Genomic DNA, 27,505 nt, shown 5'->3' on the forward strand with positions numbered 1-27,505 from the left:
ATTAATTTTCAGCATTATCCATTTTATAATGTTTCCAAGAATCCCGATATGTACAAATTATGATTAAGAAATGATAGTGAACTCCCAATATAATGATCTTACTAGCTTATAACCCGTGCAATGCACGGGCGGTTATAATATTTACTATTTTATCGTATATATTTTAACTTAAATTAATATTATTGTTAGAATAAAATTATGATAGAATAATATGATTAAATAAATTTTTTATTTAACTAATGACAAAATTCTTAATAGTTAATTTCGTCAAATGGCTAATTAAAAATTAGGTCGAGCATATATATTTTACTGAGAATGTTAAAATACGGTTTTTTTTCATGTTATAATTTAAGGAGATCTATAAAATCAGATATAAATCAACCAATCAATCTTTTAATATTTCATTATTAGTAATTAATAATATAGTATGGAACATATTAAGTTAAAAAAGACACGTCAAACCAAATATCAACCCATCATACTAACCTAAATGTTTGGTTTAATAGATAATAAAATATATATTATAACATGTTATAAATTAAGGAGGTTTGTGGGTCGAATACCAACCGGCTCACCGAACTCGACTGACCTACCGACTAACTGAACTTTTCGTTTCGGATTTAACAATATTATAATAAATTATAGATTTATAATATTACTTTTAAATTGAGTCCATTAGTATATTCAAAAATAATGTTAATGTATTTTGATTGAAAAATATCACAGGTTATTTATTAATAATTATATATAATAATATTATATTTTTATATATGTAGCTCGTGTTAATTGTAGAAGATCTGTTTTTTAGTTAAGAAATTTAAAAAAGATAATGTGTTTTAGTTAGAAAGGTAATTACTATGTTTCTCGATGTTATTTTAAATGATGGAGTTTTTTTAGTTAGAAAATATAAAAAAAAAAGATAACATATTTTAATTAAAAAGAATAATTGGTATATAGATAGGCCCGTATTTTGGCCCAAGTACCGACTGATCAAACTTTCAATGTTTCGGCTTTAATAGTATAATAATATAGATATATAATATCTTTTTTATGTGAATGTTGCATGTGTTATTTTCGGAAAATCGATTTTTAAATTAGGATTCTGAAAAAGATAATGTGCTTTAGTTAAAAAAAAGTAGTTGCCCTGTTGTCCAATATTAATTTTAGAAAATTGAGTTTTTTTAGTTAAAAAATTTAAAAAAAGATAATAGATTTAGTTAAAAAGATAATTGATTATATAAGTAGGCCCATAATTTGGCCCAAGTAGCGACCGATCAAAATTTTAATGTTTCGGCTTTAACAGTATAGTAAACTAATATCATTGTGAGAATAAAATTATGATATATGTAGCCCGTGTTAATTGTAGAAGATCTTTTTTTTTTAGTCGAAATATATTAAAAAGATAATGTGTTTTAGTTAAAAAGGTAATTACTGAGTTTTTCGATGTTATTTTACATAATGGAGTTTTATTAGTTAGAAAATATATATAAAAAACATGTTTTAGTTAAAAAGAATAATTGGTATATAGATAGGCCTGTATTTTGGCTTAACTACCGACTGAGCAAACTTTCAATTTCGATTTTAAAAATATAGTATGGATGGGTATATATTTTTTAAGGTTTGATTTTAGTTTTTGGTATAGTCAAATAGGTCCTATATTGGTTTTCTGTTTTGATATTATATTTGTTTTATGTTTTGATTTGTGTATATTTTGTTTGAAGTCCACTAATTTTGTTTGAAACTGGCTAATTATAAAAGTCCGTATAAAAGCTCGTGTATCGACCGATCAAATTTTTAATGTTTCGGCTTTAATAGTATAGTATTTTTTTAAGATTTGAATTTAGTTTTGGTATAGTCAAATAGGTTTTATATTTGTTTTATGTTTTGATCGTATATTTGTTTTATGTTTTTAATTTGTTTATATTTTTTTTTAGACCCACTAATTTTGTTTGAAACCCGCTAATTATAAAAGTCCGTATAAAAGCCCGGGTGACCGACCGGCTTCAATAGTATAGTATAAAAGCGATTGTATATTTGTTTTATATTTGTATTTGTTTATATTTTGTTTTAAGCCCACTAATTTTGTTTAGAACCCGTTAATTATAAAAGTCGGTATATAGATAGGTTTGTATTGGCTCAAGTACCGACTGAGGAAACTTTCAATTTTTCGATTTTAATAATATAGTATGGATGGGTATATATTTTTTAAGATTTGACTTTAGTTTTTGGTATAGTCAAATAGGTCCTATATTGATTTTCTGTTTTTATATTATATTTGTTTTATGTTTTGATTTGTGTATATTTTGTTTGAAGCCCACTAATTTTGTTTGAAACCGGCTAATTATAAAAGTCTGTATAAAAGCCGTGTATCGACCGATCAAATTTATAATGTTTCGGCTTTAATAGTATAGTATTTTTTTAAGATTTGAATTTAGTTTTGGTATAGTCAAATAGGTTTTATATTTGTTTTATGTTTTGATCGTATATTTGTTTTATGTTTTGATTTGTTTATATTTTTTTTGAAGCCCACTAATTTTGTTTAGAGCCCGTTAATTATAAAAGTTCATATAAAAGCCCGCGTACCGACTGTTTAGAACCCGTTAATTATAAAAGTTCGTATAAAAGCCCGCGTACCGACCGACCAAACTTTTAATGTTTCGGCTTTAATAGTATAGTATAGATTAATTGGTTATATAGATAGGCCCGTAATTTGGCCCAAATTAAAAAGAATAATTAGTTATATAGATAGGCCCGTATTTTGACCCAAGTACCGACGATTTTAAGAGAATTATTAATTGGTTATATAGATAGGCCCGTAATTTGGCCCAAATTAAAACGAATAATTAATTATATAGATAGGCCCGTATTTTGGCCCAAGTACCGACCGACCAAACTTTTAATCTTTCGGCTTTAATAGTATAGTATAGATATGAAATATTTACATAATAAATATATGATATAGTACTGAAATAAACTTATTTACGTGTAAATACTCATTTATTCTTGCATATAATCATACAAAATCGAAATATGATTGATAAGTTTCACGGTCTACATGCTATTTTGTGTACTAATATATCAATAATAATTAAGATCAAATTTACACAAATAAAAATCATTACACTAAAATAAATACATGTGACAACTCGGCTTAAATCATGAGTATTTTTTCAAAAAAGGTCAAATCTCGAATTTCGTATCTAAAAATAAGTCAAAAAGATTAATTCAAATGCAACAACTTAGATAATCTAAAAAACCGTTATATGTCTCAAAAAATCATGATTTTAGTTGATAGATAGTTTTTTTTTTTGATAAGCCAGAAAAATATAATAATCATGGAAAATCTTACAAAAGGTGACCAATCACCAGGATTGGACACAACCCTAACTAAGGGAAGATTTCCCGCGATAATAACAGCAAAGACCCTGGCCTTAATTACACCATTAGACTGAGAAAAGGAAACTACTACCACCTAGACAAGCCCTAGAGAGAAAACATAGCAAGCTACTTCATAGACCTAGCACCAGTACAGCCGACTTCCATCACTGAGTAACATCAAGCCCAACATCCTCCCCATCAAGCGGCTTGTCCTGTTGCACTGGGATTGTGACCTTTTCCATTTCCGCAAGCATGTCAACCACTGGCAACAGATGGAGGTCCTCCAGAGCACTATCATTGAGGGGTTCAACAGGGAGCACAGGGGAGGAGGACTTCTGAACTTCCTGTTGCTGCTCAACAACCAAAAGAGCAGACGGGGACCTGGGTTTGGGTTCAGCCTCACTGGTTTCTAAGGCTATCGAAAGACAACCAAGACAAGCGTAGTTTAAGACATCCTTTGCAAGCAGTCCATTGATTACATAAGCCTCAAGATTTACAGCCTTCTCCGCAAACACAGGAGAAATTTCAGCAAGGGTTCCCGTCTTCAAGATGTCTATGGCTTGTTCAGAAAAGTTACCATTCTCATAGAACTTAAAGCCCCCATAGAGAGCATCCTTCCCTTTAGCAATCAGCAGCGGAATGGGAGTGGCGATCTTCCAGGATTGAGAGGTGCTTCCAAGGAAAGAGTTGCACTGGGGAGGGTCTAAAGGAGCTTTCATCTTTATGTCACGACTGAAGCATACACGCTTGGCAGGGGGAGGTAGCGGCGGGCCGTCTTCGACCTCTCCCAACCCTAGGTTTGGAAGAATCACCATTTCTGGATTTGGAAGGGCCCTACCCATGTCACGATCCAAGAAGTACTGTAAGTTGCCCAGAGTGGAAGCACCCGGTAGTTCCACTGTAGCAGTGAGATGCTTCATACCGTACTCAGCCATATAAACTGCAGTGGAGTTCATGTGGTGAGGGATCCAGGAGATTCTTCGAGGGTTGGCCCCTTCGTTATTGTCAGCATTGTTGGCATGGAGCGAGTTAAACAAACGAAAAGCTTCCAACAGCTCGTGAGGGATGATAAACTGGTCTTGTGCACTTACCAACTCAAAAATGCCCACATGTGTAGTCTCGATATGAATTGGTTCGAGGGCATGTTCATCTGCATACACACAGGCGGCCTGGATGGCAGCCATGATCCCTTGCTCTAGAGTAAGGTTGTTTGCTGGCCCCTCCATACCCCATAGCTTGGAACCAGCCGGCCCCCTGATGATTGCAGCAACGGCGACCGTGTTGCCCACCGGAGAAGGGACATCGGAAATTTCACAGTGAATGTTAATTTTGTATGCATCCTGATCTGGTATATCCCACATGAATTCCATGATTGAGAGAAAGCTAGTAGAAGATGAAAAGAGAGATGAAGCAATGTAAACAACTGGGAAAGAAATGAGGAGAGGAGGTACTGAAGTACTGCATAAGAGATGGTGGGGGACAGCTGTATGAAGGCAAGTTACCAGGATAACCCAAAACCCATTGGTTAATTCAGAGAACTACAGGTTCTAACCTCGGAAAAGGAGCCAGTATACTGTTAAGAGATGTACCATTTGCCTCTCAGCCATACACCTACACAGTCACCTACATAGTAGGCAATTTGAACTAATACTCCACCCCGCGAAAAACTAGAGGCTGTGCATAAAGCACGCAGCCTAAATATTATTGAAGGACATGAAAGATTTTGCCTATTACCTAGCAGAGTACATGTATTTTTTACCCAATCCAGCTTTTGCAAGAACATCCGCATCATCATTTATAACTGAAGGGATAAAATTTAGTTGCACTGAGGAGTATACAGAAGATCGAATGTCAAAATCTGGAAACAATAATGGGAAGGAATTTTCCAGACCACCATAAATTGAATTTATTGCCTTGGTCGAATCTGAACAAATCACGACCTTGCCAGCTATACCCAAAAATGGCAGGTTGCACATCACATGCAGTATCGCCTCTACTTCAGCTTCTAAGACACATGTCGCCACGATAGACGGCCCAGAGAAATTATATATTACCTGTCCAGCTTTGTTCTTGATTAACCCACCAATACCACCTTTATCAATTTTCCATGCAGCGTCAACCGCACATACAAAATCAAACATTTCTCTACGGGTTTGCCAATATCTCATTGTATCAAGGTAGTGGTGAACATGGATTGTACCTATGGGGTTAACCTTCCACAGCGGAAATTTATCGAAGGGAATGAGATTTAGTGCTTTACCCCACTTTGCTACTCGGAAGAAAATGAGTTCATGCAAGGACTGTTTAGCCATTCTCATATGATTGAAAACAAAGTCATTGCGGGCTAACCAAATGGACCACAAGATGGCCACTACAACCAGTTGCCATATTTGCCTGATGTATTTCTGTTTATATATCTTGAGCAGATAGATCAGGTTGAATCCATACTTAGTTATAACCTCCTTTCTAATACCCCACCAGCTTCGTACCCATTCCCATGCCCAACCTGCCACCTCACATTCCCAGAGAATGTGTTTCATTGTTTCGATAGTTACACCACACCAACCACAAATGGGATCAATCTCATGAAGGCGAGAGTGGAGAAAATGACTAGTTGGCAGAATTTCCCAGCCTATTTTCCACAGGAACACCGCAGTTTTTGGCGGAACTTTTAGGCTCCAAATAGTCTTCCATCTTTGAAAATCCTGCCCTGAAGGCATGTTCACAGTAGGAAATAGCTGATTTGCCTTTACAGTAGAGAACTGTCCCCCAGATGGGGTCCATATAATGATATCAGCACTAGAAGACAATGAGAAACCATTCAAAGCTGCAGTCAACTCCTCCAACTTAGATCGAGCATCATCTTCTAGCGGAGACATCCACATTTTGGAGCAATTATCTGGATCATTGAGTAAGCCTATCCACGTCCTGACTACTGTATGTTGCAACGTGGAGACAGCATAGAGAGTGGGGTATCTGACCATCAGAGGGGCATCACCAGTCCACCAGTCCTCCCAGAACAAAACCTTTAAACCATTTCCACATTTCCATCTAAAGGACTTCCTGTCTGTTACCAATGAGCAGAATTCATCCTTGTTGATAGAGAGAATACTGCGAACTATAGGAGAACTTGACGTGAATTTGACGGAGTTTAGGTCATACCTCCACTCATGGCCATATAGGTTAACAAAAAGAGCATTCCAATAGGAATCCCTTTCCTCGTATGCCCTCCACCACCATTTAGAGAGTAGTATTTTATTACGACTTTTTAGAGGAGTAATACCTAGTCCACCAGATGATTTATGCCTGCACACCCGATCCCAGTCAAGTAGATGAATCTTTCTTCTGTTTGGCGGAGCATCCCCCCATAAAAACTGACGTCGCATCCTTTCTATAGAGTTCAAAACAGTCACAGGCAATTTATAGAGACTCAACCAGTAAATCGGAGTACTATCAATCACTGACTTCAAAATTATAATCCTCCCAGCCATAGAGATGTGAGAGGTGTCATACTCAGACAGTTTCTTTCTGATACGCTTGATGAGAGGATCCCAGAATTTTACAGATGTGGGGGAGGACCCAATTGAGGCACCAAGATATGAAAACGGAAACAAACCCTGTCTGCAGCCCAAAAAGGAAACCCAACTGTTTATTTGAGATATGGAAGCGTGGAACCCATAGATATGACTCTTTTCAAAGTTTATTTTCATTCCCGAGAGAACTTGAAAACATTGTAGAGTTCGTTTGACCCCCAGCACTGAACAATCATCATCATTAACAAAGAGTATAACGTCATCTGCAAACTGTAGATGGGAGATATCTTGCTCGCCACCTTTCAGCGCAACACCCCTAAAAATACGCTTTTGCACCCCTAAATCCAACATACAAGATAGAACTTCCCCCACTAGGATGAAAAAAAGGGGCGAGAGAGGGTCTCCTTGCCTTAAACCTCGCGAGGGAATAAACTCCTTAGTCGGAGAACCATTCACCAGAATTGAGATCCTGGAGGAGTGGAAAATACTCCGTATCCAACCAATCCATCGTGGTCCAAAATTCAGCGCCTTGAGAATGTCAAACAGAAACTCCCATCTCACCCTATCGAAGGCTTTTTCAAAATCAATCTTTAATATCAACCCCCTTGCCTTTTGTCTTTGAAGCAGAGAAACAATTTCACTCGTGATTAGAATTCCGTCCGAGATTTGCCTGCCTTTTAGGAAAGCTGACTGATTATGTGAGATAAGATTTGTCAAAAAAGATTTCAACCGGATAGCCAGGACCTTTGACAATAATTTGACTAGGGCATTCATCAGGCTAATCGGCCTAAATTCAGACGGATTGGAAGCATGAGGTAGTTTCGGGATGAGGGCAATAAACGACGAATTGCTACCAGAAGGAAGAGTCCCAGAATTATAGAAGTTCCTGAAAACTACCATGATCTCTTCCTTCATTTCTGGCCAAAGTAGTTCCAGTACTCCTGCATTCATGCCGTCGGGTCCTGGAGCTTTGGTTTTGTCCGTCATCTTAAGGGCTTGCTCCACTTCTTCTAAGGTGAATTCTTGCTCCAAAATACCCTGCTGGGCCAGGTCTAGCTTTACTCGAAAGATGTCCCCCAGTTGAAAGATTTTCTCTGGAGTGTTATCTGTTAATCTATCTCGAAAATGATCTAGGAATGCCTCCTTTATCTGTTCTGGGTCAGTCGTGCACTTGCCAGCAACTGATAAATTTTTGATCGAATTGTAGGCTCGCCGCCTTGCTATAACGGAGTGGAAGAATTTTGTGTTCCGTTCCCCATGCAGCAGCCAATTAGTTTTTGCCTTCTGACACAGCATGCTTGACCTGTATTGGTATAGCTTATGTAGCTCATCCCTTACCAACCGAATATCCACATTAGAGATCACATTAGCGTCATATGCCTCCTGTTGAGATTCAAATTCATGTATCTTGACATCAATGTTGCCCAATTTAGCATTATTCCATAGCCGCGCTGTTGCCCTTAGCTCCTTGAACTTTACTTGGAGGTTGCTTCCAGTTGAACCAAGCCAGCATGATTTCAACGATTGCGCTAACACAGGATCCTTCAGCCAACAGTTATAGAATTTAAAAGGTTTGGGGCCCCATTCGCAGAGATCGGACCTGAGAACTATTGGGTTATGGTCAGAGTGCTTTCGATGAAGGGATTTTAAAGCCCAGTTCCCATGTCCAAACCAAGTCGCAGAGATCAGAGCACGATCTAATCTACCTTTCTTATGACACGGCCCATGCCACGTATAGGAAGAATTTAATAGAGGTACCTCAAGAAGGCCTAGGTCGTAAATGAAGTTATTGAAATCTCTAGACACTCCACTGCAGAACGTGCAAGCATGTTTTTCTGATTCGTTTCTAACTGCATTAAAATCTCCAATAATGCAGACATGCAAATCTCGAACTGGCATTATCAGAGAACATAATTCCGCCCAGAGATGTTTTTTTAATTTTGCTGATTGCGGCGCATAAACATTGACGCAAATAAATGGCTTGTTGCTGGAAGTGGACACACCTTCAATGAGAATCCAGTTCTGAGAAAATTTAGAGGAAGAAACTGAGAAACAATCCTTGGACCAAATTGTAATTAGACCACCGGAAAGGCCTCTGGAAGGGGACTCTATCCACCCAATATTACCTCCCATCCCAAGCTGAGCAACCATTTTTGGAGACCATTTCAAACACTTAGTCTCCTGAAGACAAATAATGGCTGGTTTTATAATTCTGGATAGCTGTGAAACATGTTGCCTGTTTAGAGAGCTGCATGCCCCTCTGACATTCCACGAAATATACTGGTGTGTATGCATTAAAAGAAAATAATGGCAGAATTTCACTGATCAGCATTTTAGCTGGCCAAGTTCTTCCGAATTAGGTCAAGTGACTCCTCTCTGGAGTTAACTGGCAGCAGCCCTATCGAAAGGCCCGTTTCATATATTGCTTCCGCCTCGTCATATGTGTTGTTCAGAAAGAAGTGGCTCACTTGTTGCAGACCTTCCCCTCGCATTTTCCTTTTCCTCGGAAGTTTGAAGCTTTTATTCAAAGGGTGATGCTTAATTTTACGAGGTCTTCCCCTCTTAGATTTTACACGCATATTTGAAAAGCCGTTTAGAAGACCCTCTTGCAGATCCTCTAACGGGGTAGGTAAGCTATCATGAGAGGAAACCTGTGTATTGAGTTCCTGTGTCGTAATTGACTCAGATGTGGACAAAGACTGTTTGTTTATACGAGGGATCCAGTTTGAAGTGTGCACAGTCTCATGCTGAAAATCAGCTTGCTCCAAGCTTGAGACAGCATTAACAGGGAGATTACTAAACTGGTCTTTTAGAGAGCTCGCATGTTTAGTACAAAGGGATTCCTTTGGGGAGGTAGGTAAGCTCACCTTAGCTACAGGAGAGTCCTCTGGAAATATATAGGGATCACCTCTGGGTGTAAGTGGGTTGATCAGGGACTGAGTGGATTCATGCGAGCTCAAGGTCTGCTCTATACCTAATGACTCCAGTTTTTCAGGATTGGCCCCCACCCCTTCAGTAGAGCCCTTGGGTGTGTCCTGCACTGTATCAGAGAGACCCTCCTGCAATCCAACTGTCTTTGCTCGGTGAATGGAAGGTTCATCAGAAATGTCCAACTCATTGGGGCTTAGTGATTTTCCATCATGACAAATTTCGTTGTCTCCATTAGTCTCCACTACTCTAATTCGCCAAGATTTCCCCATTAGCTTGACTCTCTTATATAAAGAAATTTCCCCCAACTCTTGAGTCTCGATCCAGAGCTTAGGCTGCAGGTAGAACGCTTCGTTATCAACAGAGTTACCGAAGAAGAGAATTGTTCCTAAGCCTTTTAGAATTTCTATGAGATTCCCCTCAGAAATACCCATAATAGGCAGGCCTCGAATTTCAACCCAAGTCTTCCTAACCGGAACAAGATCTTCCGTCTTGATATCCCTGACTTCATCAAAACCAATAGATAAGAGGTCTCTATCTATGCATGCAAGGTCTTCCTTCCTAGCAAAGAACGCTAAGAAGGTTGTCCCCGAGATTCCCCTAATTTGAACATTCCTGGCACCAAGACTCTCTGCTATCATAGTCGCACTGTAAACTGATTCAATTTTAGCCGTTTTTAGGAAGAGACTCTGTTGTGTTATGCTGAGCATATCTGCACTCGGCTGGATTTCCTGTTCTTGATCCTCCACTTTGCTCTCATCTGCTTCTGGTCCACCATGCACATGTTCTTTTACTCCCATAACCCCCTCAATCTTCCTTTCTTGACTTCTAAAAACCTCAGGCTGCTTGAAGCACTTTGGAGGAGAACTCCCTCGCAACCCAGAAATGTTGGGAGTGGAAGATTGAGAGAGATTATCAACTTTTTCAGCTTTGTTTGTAAGAGTCTCCCCTGACTCAGAATGCAACTCAGATTTTTGCACCCTGTTGCTCTTGTCTTTTGCTTTTGCCAAATATAGTGGTTTTGAATCGAACAATTTCCCTGATAATTTGCTGATGATTTGGTCCACTTCCCTACCATTTTCCATAATGAGAAACCCATACCGGTTTCCATTTTTATCCCTTTTCTTTGGTAAGATTATATCTTTGACCCTCCCCGCTTTCTTAAAGTGCTGCCAAAGGGCAATTGGTTGGGATGCCTCTTGGATTCCAGAGAAGAAAACAGAATGAGTTTTCTTCGTTTGGGGGCTAGACACAGTCCTTATTCTCTTCCTTGGAGTCATATCCATTCTTGATTCTTTGAGTAGTGCTTCCATGTAAGGACTAGTAACCGAGTGCATTTTACCGTTCTTTGGTTCCAACGAATGATGGTGTATTTGTCCAAGTGCTAAAGAGATGGCTCTGCAATTGCCACGGAAGGCATCTCTAAGGACCGAAGCCTCCACCAAATGTGCCCAGCTTCTGATAAAGTTCATTGTTATACTGAAAAGTTCATCTTTGGGCATCTTTTTCTCCGCTTTCTTTCTGCTCTCCTCTATTGATCCATAGTGTATCTGATTGAGAGCCATCCGGACTCCTTCTGGGTTCCCCTCAAAGGCTTGAGTCCTGGAATTAGGATGAATTAGATGCTCCTTGGCTTTGAGGAAACCCATTAGCGCAGCATTCTGGATCGCGGCTTGTTTTGGAGAAGGAAGCACTTCCTTAACCTGCAGATGGTCTGCTTTACACCACCAGCCCTCATTCTGCAGAATCTCATTTATCTCCCATAATGAGTCTTCATCCCCTTCCAGGCCCTTCCCCATTAATTCCGGTTTAATTGCCTTGGATAGAAACTCAATTCGAGCACGAGCTAGTGGAATTAGTCGCAAATTACCTCCCTTAAAAGCTTCAATCATACTCCAATCCAGAAGGAACCAATACTTGCAGACCTCCTTCACCTCAATCTGCTCCTGAGACAAGCGCTCCTCATTGTCGAATAGAGGAAAGCCCTCTCTTTTCCTACTCCGATTGAGCTTACTAACCCTAGAATTGCCCTTACTTCCTGATTGCTGCGATGCTCCCCCTTTTGTCGCCATTTATTGCTATGACTAAAATGAAGTCATAGCAATAAATGAAGTCTCCATAATATTACGAGACTGAGATGTTATAAACTTACCCACTTAAATTCACAGTGACCATGTCAGCCCGAAACAAATACTCCCTCCGTCCCAATAGGTTATATATATTTGGTGTAGACACGGAGATCAAGAAAAAATGTAAAAATTTGAGTAAAGTTAGATGAAAAGTGAGTAAAGTGGCGGGATCTATTTGTATTTAATTATAAATTTGTGATAATAGTGGGTGTAATAGTGTTTATATTATTATAAAATGAAGATTGCGGAAGAAAGTAGTTGGTGTTATAATGTTTTATATTATTAAAAGTTACTATTTTAGGAATGTATAGATTTGATGAGACATCCAAGAAAGAAACTGTATAGAAATGACCGGAACGGAGGGAATAGTACATAAGTCCAAATTGTGCGTCTTTCACTTCCATATCTCCAACAACTTGATAAATCAAGTTTTCACGAGTCAGTACCGATATCATAAATGACAACTTGAGTCAAATCGAGTCTTTATTAAAATTTCGAGTCAAATTTTGATTGTGAAAATAAGTTAATATATACTGATTCAAATACAACAATTTGGATGATTCCCAAACTCATCACAAATTCACGAAAAGTCATGATTTGTTAGTAAATTTGAAGGTCATACTTATGAGATAAAGTATAAATCGAATTGAGGCCTCCACAATTTCGATTTGGAACGAAAATGTTATATTATGATCTCAGTGTTGTTTTGAGTTTAAAAGGATATCCATCAAATGATCTTGTAAATAATAGTTATATAACATTTTCAAACTTGGTGTTATATAATAATTTAAAATCATACCATATACAATTTCAAAATCTATATAATTTATATTTATATATAATTTCAGACAATTGTGATGTTTAGATATCTGGATTTGCAAAGTAAGTGTTAAGTTTGTTTAAATGAAAAGATATTTGCCCACCAAATTTTCATTTCCCCCAAATGTAATTGAACATATGAGAAAATTTTTAATATCTATAACTGATATTATAATCAAATACCAAAACCTGATTACTGAGATAGCTTTACCTCGATTTCTTCTAAATATGCAATATATTGAAGTAGCAATATTTTGAAGAAAATATTTATAAAATTTAGAAACCGATTTAAATGCTTAAGAAACCTAAAAAGGGGCATGAGAAAAAGGGTGGAAAGAAGGGATACAGTGGTCATTAAAATCCAACCAACTGGATAAAACCGTCAAATAAAAAAACACAGCGAGACAGTAGCCCCACTTAAAACTAAACAAAACAAGCTTCAAACACTTTCAGTTAAACAACCCTCTCCAAATCAATTTTCACACCCAATATTTATGTATGGACAACGACCTCGAAATGCGTGATGCTCCCCCCGGCGCCGGAGCCCAAAATCCCGGCGCCGAAAAAGTCGCCGAAAAATCCGCCGAAAAAATCGCGACCAGCCAGAAGCCCCGCCAGCGAGTTAAGGGACCCTGGTCACCTGACGAGGACGTGTCGCTGTGTGAAATCGTGGGGAATTTTGGCGCCAGAAACTGGAGCTTGATCGCCAAGGGAATTCCGGGAAGATCGGGGAAGTCGTGCCGGTTGAGGTGGTGTAATCAGCTTGATCCTGGTCTTAAACACAACCCCTTTACTGGTATATCACTCTTATTTGAATTTGCATTTTTGTATCTGTGTGTTTTTTTTTTTTTTTGACAAATATCTGTGTGTTTTTGATTTTATGTGTGTGTTTTTTTTTATATGTTGTTGTGTAGAAAGTTTGGGTTGAGGGGTTTAGAATGAGATGTGTTTGTTGTTTGATATAATCTGTGTTTGTTGTTAGATAATATATATGATCTTGATAAGCCCTTATCCCGGCAGCTTTGAGATTTAAGGAGGTTTTGGGAGGACGGGTAATATAAATTTGTTACAATGGTGTGATTGATTTGTTCCATAAGGAGTTATTGTTTAACTTTTTGGGATTTTGTGCAATGAGGTTCTGGTTTTTTTTAATTTTGTGTTGGGGTTTAAGAGGGTTTATGGTATTAGATGAGTGAATTGTTTGTACCATGGAAATGTATTACCTGTGTTGAACTATGATGTGTGGGTTGTGTGATTTTTGAGTGTTACACTGTAATTTGTTGCTAGAGATTTCAGAAAATCGAATGGTTTTGCGTATTGGATGGGTCTTGTGTCGTGCATTTTCCTTGTTGTGACCATGGTTCTTTGTTCATTGATGCATTAAATAATTTACTGAGTATTGTGGAACGTGCACCGGTTTTCTCTTGATAATGATATGTGATGCTGAGTTTAGACATGAAGTGGCTAGGTGGGGTTTAATAAAAACATTTAGAATCTTAACACTCCGCCGACCTTAGGTTCTTGGTATTTAACCTAGAGGTAAGGAATCTTTATAGACTGCATTCTGCCTCCTATTGGATACATTGAGTTTTCATTGGTTGTTGGTGCTTGTTGCGTGTTATGCATGTTTTATGACTGTGATTTATATCCTGAAAGATTTTAATGTACATGGTGTAGGTATTGTTTCTTTTCATGTCTATTGTTTGTTATATTTCTTCATATATGCCGACCGTAAACCTTGCTTTAATCTTTCTTATTCATATACTTGTATATGATGGCTTTCTTATGTTTTAGAAAGGGGAGATTGTACCACTGGCCAAAATTAGATACTATTGGTTGAATCCCTACCATCTTCTCACAATTAAACACCTTCACACTCCTTAAACTTTATCAATTTATTTATTCTCTTCGCATAGACTTGAACATAAACTATATCAGCTATTTCCTTCTCAGTTTGGGGACGTCCCGGGGATGTTACAGTTTTTTGTAGTTTAATAGTGCTGGTGGTAAAAATCATGAGATTAAATGTTTATAATCTCCTAATGGTATTACATCATAATTTTTTTGGATATCATTCCAAATTTGGTGGGTAAAGACAAAGGACGAGCAAATGATGGTGGGTGGACGGTGGTGATGGAAGAAGAAGAGGACTGAATACTGATAAACTTTTGTTGTATATAAGTTCTCCTTTCAGTTCTAAATTCTCCTCTCCGCCTTTAGGTATTAATTTAGAATAAGAATATGCATTTTGAAATTACATTTTAGCTTATTAGGTCAGCAACATTGTCACTTGAGGAACTTAAAAGAAAATAGGGTTATGTATATTTCTACAGTATTAATGCACACAGGTACCTTAATAAACTAGTGAGTAGGTGTTTCAAAGCTGAAGGATGATATTATTATATTCTGCTCTTTTTTTTTTGGGCAGTTAAGATTGTTCTTTTAGTACAACGGGAGGGTTTATATATATATATATATATATATATATATATATATATATATATATATATATATATATATATATATATATAGGCTCATGATCAAATACAAACCACTCTTAAAATAAAAACTAAAAACCATTATTTAAACTCCTATAATTACTAAATGCACTCAATTAAAACAAAACAGCAATTAATAAAACCCACCCACCCAGATGTGCCCCGATCAAATTTCACCCACGCCATCATCTCTTCAGCACAAACTTTATCCCTCCCTCTTCTCATCATCACTATCTTCTTTCTCTCTGCCATCAGGCCCATCACCAATTGACTCTTCTCTTCGTCATCACCACCTCCGTCCTTTCCTTTCCCCTCCATTGATCTGTTTTCAACGATCTCTCTCTCAATCTCGTGAACGATTAGACTCTGTCATGGATTATAATGTAGTTAAAGTTTCGATAAACCCGTTGATCTATTTACAAAAATTGATGATTTCTGCTGTACAAATTAGTGATATGCGCTTCAGAAATTAGTGATATTCTCTTTAGAATTTAGTGATTTGTGTTTCAAAACTTGGTGAAAACTTCCAGAAATTGGGGAAAATCTCCAGATCTGTTCTTGTACTTGATTTTGGTGGTGGTGGAGATGGTGGAGGTGGCGGCGGAGATGAAGGTGGTGGACATGGCAGGAGTTAATGGAGGTGCCTTAGGTGGAGGTGGTGGAGGAGGAGATGAAGAAAGAGAATGTGGAGGTGGGTTGGATTCGTTGGGTATAGATACGGTGAAGGCGAACATGGAGGGGTGGCGGGGCGGCGGACATGGATGGGCTGGTGAAGTTGCTGGAAGTGAAGGTGGAGGTAGGCTGGGTTGGAGAAGAAGTGGGGTTGTGAGAGAATTTAGTGATATTCTGTTTAGAATTTAGTGATATTTCAGCTGGGTTTTTAGTTTTTAGAATAAGGAGGTTTGTAGTGGAGTAGTACTCTCTCTCTCTCTCTCTCTCTATATATATATATATATATATATATGGGTCAGGTTCCACATAGAACCGCTTAAACTTAGAACCTTAGAACCATATTAATAATCATTAAATAAAAGTAACTTAAATGTGTTTTAAAATACTTAATATTTGAATATACATGTCTTCAATCAATACACATTCTTAATTTTAATAAAACTAACCATATTTGATCATTCTAACCAAAAAAGATACATTTGATCCTTAATTCATATATCTCAGTAGTGTGATAAAGTGATATATAAAAATTAATTTATTATACTGCTGCAGCATCATGATATACGAATAAATCGAATATATCCATTATGGTTTTATAACACTGTTATCAACTTACATCTTATATATGATTTTTACACTTTCAGAATTCCCAATTTAAAAGCATTTATTCGACCCAAAAAAAAAGTCCAAACTTGTCTGCTTGAAATTTAAATCTGAAATCATAATATATGTGTGTGTGTGTGTGTCTCTGTGTGTGTGTCTGTGTGTGTGTGTTTGTGTGTGTAGTTGTATTACTTTAAAAAATAACAAATTTCAATTTCTTAAAAACTTTTAGAGAATATATGTTTGGTGGAAATTTTCCGATGAATATAAGATTTTTGCACGGGCTTTTTAATAATACTAGAAGAAAGGGAGTATAGGGATTATATTCTGAAGCTCCATACATACTTTGGTTGAGGTAGAAAATCTTATAGACTGCTCTCTGCCTCCTAATTGGAGACTTTGATTTTCCAGTGGTTGTTGGTTGCTTGTTATAAACGCTCTATGACTTCTGTATTTTTGAGGATTTGAATGTTTGTGGTGCTGATATTATTTCTTACATGTCTGTTATTTGTTTATTTTTCATCGATTTGCAGGCTGTAAAGCTTGCTTGAATCTTAATTATTCATATACTTGTATATGAGGGGTTTCTTACGTTTTAAACGGAGTAGATTGCACCAATGGCCAGGATCAGATTGTATTGGTTGAATTACTACCATTCTTTTCACAATTAAACCACTTTACTTTCCTTCTTACACTCAATCAATTTCTTTATTCTCTTTACGTAGACTTATCTAAAAAGTATTATCAGCTATTCCTTCTATAAGCACTTAACACACAAAAGTGCGTGAAAATTTTACAACTTTTTGTAGCTTAATATTAGTGGTGGCAAAATTAAGGACAAAAGAGTTTGTTTGACTAGTACAACGAAAATCATGAGTTTAAATCTTTTTAATCTTGATCTAGTTGGATATCATTCCGAATTTGATGATGGTGGTGGAAGAAGAGTGAGACTGATACAAAATAAAGAGAAATTTTGGTTGTACATCTTCCTTTCAGTTCTAAATTCTCCTCCCCCCTTTAGGCATTATTTTGGGATTTTAATTATTTTCAAGTTACACTTCAGCGTATGTGGTCGGCAACATTGTCACTTGGGATTAGCTTGCAAAAGCTTGATACAAATCTAAGAACTTTAATGAACATGGATTTATGTAAATATCTACTGTATTAATACGCATAGGTACCTTAATTACTAGTGATCAAGATTTTGAAAGCTCAAGGATAATATTATTATACTTTTCTTGTTTTTTTGGGTAGTTTAGACAGCTCTTTTAGTACGAGGGGAGGGTGTATATTCTCCTTTCTGATATTTAACTTGATTAAGTAATAATGTTCCAATCCAGAGTGAAAGCTGAATGACCTTAAAATGTGAAGAGACATGTACTTAGTTATTTTATTATATTCGCTAAAGGCCGGGATAGATGTAATTCTTCGATTATCTTCCATTAATGTTCTACGCTCTTTATTTGTCTGCGACGAATAACTACCAACATTAATTTGACTTGTATAATCGAAAGCCTTTAAATTAAAGTCGTAAAGAAAAAACATCTTCTAGATCATTCTTACATTTTCAGATTTCACAATTCAAAAGCATTTATTCGTCCAATATAAAAAGTCCCAACTTGTCGATTAATATGAGATCCTAATATTTGGATTTATATATTTGTATAACTTTCTATCCTGATATATATGTATAACTTTAAACATTGATTAAATTATAAATTTATAAAACCTTATTGATGATTAATGATTATTGGGAGCTTTTTAGTGTTATAGAATCTTTAAGGTTGCACTGTTGCAGTAAATGAAATTAAGTATATACTTGTATGTGTGCGTGTATTGATTTTAAGACTTTTGAATGGGCTATTAAATGTTTTTATTAATAAAACTAGAACAAAGAGAGTAGATGGAGTATTCTCTGAAGTTCCCATACATGCTTTGCTTGAGTAGTACTAGTAAATAAGCCTAACAAAGCTGAAATTTTGCAGATGAAGAAGATCGTATCATACTTGAAGCCCAGGCTGTTCATGGAAACAAATGGGCTTCTATAGCAAGACTTTTGCCAGGAAGAACAGACAACGCTGTCAAGAACCACTGGAATTCTACTCTGAAGCGGCGAGGTTATGAATTTGGCAAGTCTAAGTTGGAGCCTGGTGATTGGCCAGAAGATGCTAGTGTAGAAAAATCAAAAGCATCTTCAGAGGAAACATTGTCATGTGAGGATGTGAACTCAATCAAGTCCTTGGAGAAAAATGTTGTCAACTCTGTGGAAGTGGGTGGTCAGAATGGAGTCGAGGGTCAAGCGGAATGTCAGATGAGTAGCGAAGCAAAGGATCCGCCTACGCTTTTCCGGCCTGTTGCTCGTATTAGTGCCTTTAACATGTATAACCCTTTTGATGGCCTGGAACCTGTTTTGCCACACACAAGGTTGACTAGCTCTCAAGAACCTGCGTTCCTGCCTTCGGATCCAGATGCTGGAGTCGGTAAATATTTGAAAGGAGCTTATGGTGAGCGGTTGGTGCCTCATCAATGTGGCTATGGTTGCTGTAGTTCAACTGAGAAAATGTCAAAAAGCTCTCTGTTGGGGCCTGACTTTTCTGATTATTCAGAGCCTCCATCCTTTTCTAACCTTGAATTGGCTGCATTGGCCGCAGATATAAGCAAGATTGCTTGGCACAAGAGTGGATTTGAGAGCAGCAATCTAAAGGCACCACCTGATTATGTAAGTGGCCGATTGATGATTACTGGGGGGTCTCATGTCAAAATGGGATATTCTGACGAGAGTAGGAAAAGTGTCCATTCACATACATAAGCGGGAATAAAAAATCAGTGAAAATGATCCCTGAGTATCTTCCATCTTCTCTAAGCAGGCAAACTTTGTCTTGGGATCAAATGTTGCTTAGCTGAATTTATGTGAGTTTAGGCCGTCTAGCATTGAATTTTTTGAAATGTTTAATTTTCTGATCTTACTTAAACCCCCTCCCCTGAAACGTTTGCATAAACTGATAATATGAAACTTTAAATGTGAAACACACAAGACTATTTCTTGGCAAGTTCTCTCTTAGAAAAGAGTATGAGTTCCTTATCTTGTCATTTAGGCAGTTGTGTGGACATAAGGTGGACGACATGGGGGAAATTTATGAAAATCACTTTATTCCGAGAGTGTGAAATGTTCGCATGTCATTTAAGTAGTTAAGGAGCATAGTATGTTAAATATTACATCTATATAATAGTACATAGTTGGATATATCCCGCCATCATGTCTAGTTCAGACTGGTCTCGGACTGGTATCGTAAATATATGTTAGGCTCTTTCTTTCGACGGAGGATATGGTTGAGCCTCAGGATATGATTGATCCTCCTTAACGACTTGAATTAGGCAAGGGTAACAATTTTGAATTCTGTTCTAGTTATATGACTATTATATGGTTGTTCACCACTCCAGCTTAAAAAATTCTAAACATATTGAAGACAAGGTGCATGATTATCAGGTTCATATTGTTGTTTATACTATGGAGCTCTGATTAGTAGTAATGTGTTGCCAGCTCAAGTCTGTACTAACTTGCCTTACTAGACATGCTCCAGTTCGAGTATGAGTACTTGGCCAACAAGATTAGGAGCCAGACCACTTGTGAATTATAATGTCAAGTAGATGTTTTTGTAATACACGAGATCTTTGCTTAAAGAGTCCGGTCTCTGATAAACGTATGTTAAACGTATGTTGTAGCATAAACGTAGTCCGGTTAGTTGAATACTCGTTTGGTCTATGAATACACGAGGGTCCCTTGGTACCATTCCCGGACCCCTTATAGTTGGTGACAACTACAGAATCTCGAAGAGCTGCCTCAGTCCGTGATATAGACTCTTCAGTCCAACTCAGGAGACAGGTAAACTCCAAATGTAGTTAAAGTTGAAAAAATCTACATATATACAAGAGGGGAAATGCAGACTACATGTAGTAAACTAGCAGTACATTTTGGTATGTATTATTGTCGAAGCTGGTGGCCATATATGTACATGGGTCATGGGCTCACTCTATAAAACATATAATATGGAGTGGGGAGGAGAAGTTACAACTTTATAAATTAACACTTCACATCACTTATCTTTGTGATCAGTAAAGTTTAACTATATTTGAATGAATATTTGTGAATTCACTTATTGTTGTACGATAATCGTATCCAGGTCGCTTAAAAATTAGAAAATGTATGGACTTTAAGGCCGGACTTGGGGAAAAATCTCCATAGTTAACTGCAGAAGGTCCAAACCCCAAATAGCTTTACTTTTCTCTTCTAAAAGCTTAAGACAAACGATTGCGAATAAGAATATAAGGTGAAACACACATAATTCAGCTTTACAATAGATATAATATGCAAATTTCAACAGAATTTGATTGTAATTATGGTGCACAAGCTAAGTTGTTATTACATAACACTTCCAGCTGTACGTAAAAAAAACTCGAAATTTGTCTGAAAATAGCATGGATGAGAAGCCAGTGCTGCATCCAGATTATTCATCTGCATCCTCTTTGTGACCCTTGCATCCTCTACATCAGAGATTAGAATATAAATAGATGAATTGTAATGGTAAATAAAAGAAATCATTGTAAAGGTAATTTCTACCAGGGAAAGGACAATTTGCTCCTCTCTTTTCATCATGTATGATTCAAATTATAACAGTTTCATAAATTACAAATCTAAACAGAAACTTCAACTTGATTTCATATATGTTACTACCAAAACTCAGTAACAAATAACAAATAACATTCTTGAAACCTAATCATCACCGCTATGAGCATTCAGCAGGCTGCAAACGATCTCATTTCAAAACATTGCAAAATCGCTACTTCAAAGTAGAAGCGTAATTGTCACACTAATAATATAGGTGACAGATAATAATATTTATGATCTACATAATATTATTATGCTCGATAAACAGATGAAATGCATTGAACATGGTCGAAGTTGCAATATTTATTCTCACCTAGACAAAAAAAAGTTGAATCATATTGGACACATGCATCGTCTAGAATCAAATCGACATTTTGTTATAATGTTGCAAAACACTTTTACTTTCATGTTTTGCAGGGAAATAACACTTAAAACTTTGCTAGTGATCTTCTACCCTAGTTAAGGAGTCCAGATAATCTACCGGGAGCAAGCAAATGATGCCAGCAGTAAATCATTTGTACAATAGCAAAAGGCAATTCAATTTGATCATAGAGACCCTAAATTGCGACACTTCCAAACCTGTGAATCTAGAAACATACCCTCTTGTCCCCCTACTCACATATAAAATTTATCAGAATAAAAACAAATAAAAAATCCTGACAAGATTCACTGCAACAATTCAACTTAAAAGAAGCCCTAGAGCTAAAGAAAGGGACACCAAGTTCTAGGTATCATCAGTTTGATACCGGTTACGATTGAAAAGGGAGATATTTGCTATACTGACGAAACTGGTAAAAGTAACAGGATTGCTTCGGCGCAAAATAAGAAACAATCTCTCCAACGCATAAATGGTTGGGAGTTCACATTCTCATCGTCTTTGGTAATATTAAGCCGCCCCAGATAGGAGTAGCGAACTCTTCCTAGGATTTATGTAAAGAATATTGTGAAACTTGCTTTCTTTGATAGTAGTGAATCATGAACTTCAGAGTTCATAATAGGCTAAATTGTGATTTTTACAGAGAGAGTATATTAATTTTAAGATCACTTAATTTATAGGCACACTTTGTGTTAGGATGTTCTGATTTTTTTAGGCACACTTTGTCTTAGGATGTTCTGACTTTTTCAGGCACACTTTGTGTTAGGATGGTCTAATTTTTCTCGTTGGTTTGCCATGTTGGTCTTTAGATGGCCTATTTAAGATTTGATATTGTTAAATATGCTTATAAAAAGAAAGTATGATACCCAACAACATGAATTTAACCAAGCTGCTAGAATTCATTGTTAGCGATTTTACAACTTATACGCAAGTGCACGTATCGTTACAAGTAGTATATTTATTCGTTCCCACAGAGACTAAAAATAAGTTGTTAAGTACCATACACCATTGTTCTCCTAATTCAAGTTAAAGTACACATTGGCTTAAAAAGTTAAAATAATTAACACTAGAGAACTAACTAACACAACTTCAATGACAAGATTAACAAGATAGGCCTAAAACTTCATCTTTTGATATCAACAAGTATCTCATCATACATCAATTCTCATGGTCTAATCTAATTACTAATCTAAGGCTAACAAGTATTCATAAGGACCTTCCGAATCTCAAATGACTCTTATTTATGAATTAACCCCCATATCCCTATGTAGAATTTAAACTCATAAATAGCATTAAACATCACCTAAATCGACTACCCAAGGTGCTTAGGTACATTCCTGTCCCAACCACAAATCAATATAAAAATTTAATCTTAGGCTATGTTGATTGAGTCCAAACTTAAGATTTCTCTCCCAAGTCCTCTTAAGTTACTAGTTCAATCTCAAAGGTGATCAATCCTTGAGAAGCAATACACACAAATCAACATAAGCAATCAATATGACCACAAGAATAGAGAAATGAAGAAACAACTTATATATAATCAAAAGAATCCATTAAAGGCCTATAAGAGAAATTAGTTCAACATCACACTACTAAGAACTAAACACAAGTATAAAGACATCAAATCCATGTTACAATTAAGAAAGGTAAAGAAGAGAAGAAAAACTCTATATTTGTCTCTTCCAATTGCTTTCTTCCTCCTTGCTCTCTTGCGTGCAACTTCTTCCTGTATCTCTCTCCTGTGTCTATTGTCTAATTTTTGTAACTTCTCTCCTGTGATGTTTTTGTGTCTCTTGGCCCATGTAACTCCCAAGCCCATTAGAAAACAAAACAATAACTGATCTATTTTACCTATACTATATTTTGAATAAAATAAATACTACAAATAAGTTTCTCAAATAGAATAGGAGTTCAAAGTAGAAAATTCGGACTTTCTGCTTCTGGCCATATTCTGGGCTGATTGGAATGTCAATAAATTCTGAAACCTTACTTGAATTAAAGGTCTTCTCGCAAGCTTTCCAACGGCTGTTTACGGGTCCAAAACGGACTTACAGAACTCCGGCTATGATCAAAACAATGAACACAACACAATTAATCCCAAAATCCGAATTTTGCTAGAAATCACTTCAAATAATGCACTTTTTGCTCCATTCCTTCTATTATGAGAATTCTTTATTTTCTACAAGAAAACATGAAAATATATATTAAATAAAATCCAGTTTCATGCAAAAGTAATTAAAATATGGGAAAAATGTGTGTTATAAATATCACACATCATTCATATCATAGTGTTGCAAATACAAGATAGCTAAGGAAGTACCTAAGAGCGACCATGTTACACACGTAAGAAGTGCGTGGAAAGATGAAGCTGCGAGCCAACAGGGGAACAATATTAATGACTGAACCTCTCCGCTCAACTCTAAACTTGACGAAAAGAACAAGGCACCTTTCAGCACATCGAATAGACGAGGATTGATTGGAGGGAACGGCCAAGCAGAAGGAGTTGTCACCTAAGTACATCAAATTTTTATAGTTTTCACGTATTATGTAACAACCATTAACAACATTATGCGACAGATGCACGTCCAACCACTTGAGGTTTTTCAAATCATAAGCAGCAACGAGAGTGTGGCATTTGTCATAATTAAAGTAGACCACATCATCAGCAACTGCAGAGACTGGATCCCAGGCGCAGCCTGGAAAATCAGAAACAATACGTTTCCATTCATCAGAGTTAGGATAGTAAGCACAGATGGAAGGTGAAGAAAGGGAGCCCTTTTCCAAGTGAAGGATGATACGATCGTTAGAAGGGTCTGGGAGCACAAACAGAGACACGGTGCAACCTTGTAATTCAGAAGGTAAAGTGATGTCCTCCCACGAATCAGTGGCGGGATTAAACAGCTGTGGACAAAGGTGCCAGAATCCCATGTCATAGATCTTTCCACCAAGGCAAGTAGCATTGGCAAAAAGGGGTCCGAAAATTGGCTTTGGATTTTTGCACCACTCCCCTGAGTCGTCACTGGTTAATCGCAACAGCGCCGAGCCCGTGTAAAAGGTATCCGTGGGGTTTTCGGATACACACGAGTCAATATCAGTGATCACTTTTGAAGTTTTACAGCCGCCAAACATATAGACCAACTCACCCAAATGCAACAATGTATGAAGTCCAGAACAAGCAAACAGAGGACGCGAGATATTGAGATGAACTTCATCCTCCTCTAGATCCACAATGTGAAACTCCAAATGCTGAAATTTTTTATCACCAAAATTTCGTACTAGACTTAACTCAGACTGCACCAGAATCCTTGTCGACATTTTCAATTAAACGTGCTGCTTTCAACAAAAAATGAATTAGAGACGATAAAGATTGCTGGGTAAGTAATAGTTTACACCCTACGAAAAAACATCATCGGAACAACACTAAGAACATACCATATAGTTATATTTAAAAGTACGAAACTACACAAATATCGCAAACAAATACACCATATTAACACGAACAAAAACCCTAAAATATAAGTAAATAATTTATACCCGACCAAACAAACTCCACAGAAGAAAATATAAATCTGCGAGAAATTTTCACTCATAAGTCCACCAGAGATACACCAGAAAATAGAGTAAGAATTACAGATAGATAGCATATAACAAGACATTAATCAAGACATTAATTATAATAGCTTACTTTTTCATTAGGTCATTGCTGATGATGCACTATATCTGGCCTAACTGTTATATAGTTGATGCACTATATAACAGTTGATGCATAACTATTTGAGATACAGGGCAAAAAAAAGGCTAAGGTCATATTTTTCAAACCATAGTGAGAATTTAACTTTACCAGTTTACCTCACACCAGTTTCATGAGGTTCTCTCTCAAATGATGGTCATAAGTGCACCATCTCTTGTACCAACTATTCAAATTTGCCTCCTCTAGACCTTAATAAACCTAGCCAGTTACACACTCTTTACCACAGTTTTCTGTATCTACTATACTCAAAACACAACATTATTTATTCAACCCACCCTAGAAATGATGAAGTTTAAAATAGTCAATATCATGAAAAAATTGAGCCAATTATAGGTGTATCTATTTAATCCTAGTACAATGCATCCTTGTTAGAAAAAAAAATAATATAGATCAGTGTTTATAGTTACTAGTGATGTGGCAGAGGAGCAGAACTTTTTCAAAAAGGATTATGAAGTCATGAAATTATATTTTAATAACCATAATAAGTTGAGTTCACCTCACGGCTCACACAAGTCCTATCTCACAGGTACCTTAAAAAATCAAGGGTGAATTTCACAAACACAAACATGCTCTGAATTGGTACAGGGACATAAAAGCTTGTAGAGTATATGTTCTACAGATATATATATATATATATATATATATATATATATATATTAAAGGCCCCCATATTCTTTGCACAGGAGTATTGTTCCGATAGCTCTAGTGGACAATTTAAGTAGAAGTAGAAGTAGAACTTAGGAACAAACAAATAGATTCAGCAAATACTCTCCACTAATAATTCTCCTACATCCCAGATAAAAACCAACAAAAATTAATTATCTCTCTCTTAAAAAAAAGAGAAAAACCAGATACAATTCAACTGAACATCAAATGACCAAATGAATATACAGTGATTGAAATAACTTTCAATCCAACAAGCAAAAAATAAAATATGAAAGTCTAAAAAACACAAACATAATAATAAAATTAGCAGGACAACCAACCTTACTAATTAACTGATTGCTTACTCGTGGGAAAAATGGCTAAAAAATTTTATGCCCCAATCTTAACATAATAGCCAGAGATGGAGAAAAAATATAACTTCAGCTAGTTTCTTACAGGCATTTGACAAACAGATTATGAACCTCACTAAACAATACATATATATACACAGTTCTTATAGTCAAGGAACCGATAAGAAGAATAATTCAATTTAAATGTATTTGTGAGGCACATAAATGAAGAGAAAAACCAGAGAGAGGTGTAGAGGGCGAGAGAGGGGGGAGGGGGAGGAGAGAGACAGAAAGAGAGAGAGAGAGAGAGGAGGGAGGAGGGAGGGAGAGAGAGAGAGAGGGAGAGATAGTATACCTTCAGTGTGCTGTCGGAGAGAGAGCGAGAAAGCGCGATCTGCTGTAGAGCTTCGGTTCACCTACACCCCGATTTGGGGTGTTAAAAATATTTGTTTTTTAAGTTAAAGACTAACCTTCTCCAACCCTCACTGAACCCTTGCAAACCCAACCCCTGGCCTTAAAAATTTTCCCAAACGTGATTTATCTGAACCCAGCCCAACCCAGCCCTCTATCCAAACAGGCCTTTGAGAGCAAGTTAAAAGACTCTTGGAGATAAGGGTGAACATGAGTTGGGTTGGTCGGGTTAGAGCCGATAAAATAATTCAACCCAATTAGTTCGTTTTTTAAAAATTCAACCCACAAATCTAAAAATATATGACTAATCTAACTTTACCTTTTTTATATTGGGTTGGGTTGGTTCGGGTTGGTTTGGTCAGTTTAAAATTTTATATTATTATATCAAAAAATTAAGTATTGGACTTGTGAAAAGTAATAAACAATTAATTGTTTTGTTTGTGACATGATAATATAAAAATTTATATTTTTAAAAATAAAAATAGATACTCCTTCTCTGTCCACTTTTAAGGAAAAAAATTTGTTTCAATTTAGTTGTCTACTTCAACTTTCATATTTCCAAAATGAACTCTACTTCACATATTTCTTATTTATATTTCCTAAATCAATCTCTTTGCACATATTATGGGCATAATGAGTAAGGAAACCAAAGTAATAAAATATTTATAAATTATGAATTATGTGGATGCACTAAATATCAGAGAGCTTGATATTTACAAAAAAATACTCTTCTAGCTTGATGTCAT

At 36.5% G+C, this 27,505-nt stretch overlaps 2 protein-coding genes across 5 annotated transcripts; one reads left to right on the top strand and one right to left on the bottom strand.

Moving 5' to 3' along the window:
• The first annotated feature begins 13,220 nt into the window (after nt 1-13,220).
• LOC108199472 (transcription factor MYB1) lies at nt 13,221-19,594 on the top strand. Its single transcript, XM_017367294.2, has 2 exons — nt 13,221-13,583; nt 18,546-19,594. Exons 1-2 carry the CDS (start codon nt 13,286-13,288, stop codon nt 19,367-19,369), a joined length of 1,122 nt encoding a protein of 373 aa, XP_017222783.1. The 5' UTR covers nt 13,221-13,285; the 3' UTR covers nt 19,370-19,594.
• Nucleotides 19,595-20,884: 1,290 nt separating this feature from the next.
• Nucleotides 20,885-26,906, bottom strand: LOC108199473 (uncharacterized). 4 transcript variants are annotated; one of them, XM_017367295.2, is made up of 3 exons: nt 26,704-26,864; nt 23,923-24,932; nt 20,885-21,102 (listed from the first exon to the last, which is right to left on the bottom strand). In XM_017367295.2, the coding sequence occupies exons 2-3, from the start codon at nt 24,915-24,917 to the stop codon at nt 21,066-21,068; spliced, it is 1,032 nt and encodes a 343-aa protein (XP_017222784.1). In that variant the 5' UTR covers nt 24,918-24,932; nt 26,704-26,864; the 3' UTR covers nt 20,885-21,065. The 4 variants fall into 4 exon arrangements, with proteins under 4 accessions (XP_017222784.1, XP_017222785.1, XP_063938872.1 ...); XM_017367296.2 differs by lacking the exon at nt 20,885-21,102 and adding an exon at nt 23,113-23,781 and having other exon boundaries at nt 26,704-26,906; XM_064082802.1 differs by lacking the exon at nt 20,885-21,102 and adding an exon at nt 23,113-23,664.
• Between the last annotated feature and the right edge of the window lie 599 nt (nt 26,907-27,505).

Source organism: Daucus carota, chromosome 8 (genome assembly GCF_001625215.2).
Source record: "Daucus carota subsp. sativus chromosome 8, DH1 v3.0, whole genome shotgun sequence".
In the NCBI taxonomy this organism is placed as follows: Eukaryota; Viridiplantae; Streptophyta; class Magnoliopsida; order Apiales; family Apiaceae; genus Daucus; species Daucus carota.

Coding starts and splice junctions, on each gene's coding strand:
- LOC108199472 (XM_017367294.2), top strand. CDS start 13,286: ATGGACAACGACCTCGAAATGCGTGATGCTCCCCCCGGCGCCGGAGCC. Junction 13,584..18,545: donor TAAACACAACCCCTTTACTG/GTATATCACTCT, acceptor GAAATTTTGCAG/ATGAAGAAGATCGTATCATA.
- LOC108199473 (XM_064082802.1), bottom strand. CDS start 24,917: ATGTCGACAAGGATTCTGGTGCAGTCTGAGTTAAGTCTAGTACGAAAT. Junction 23,665..23,922: donor TGTAACATGGTCGCTCTTAG/GTACTTCCTTAG, acceptor TTTTGATCATAG/CCGGAGTTCTGTAAGTCCGT.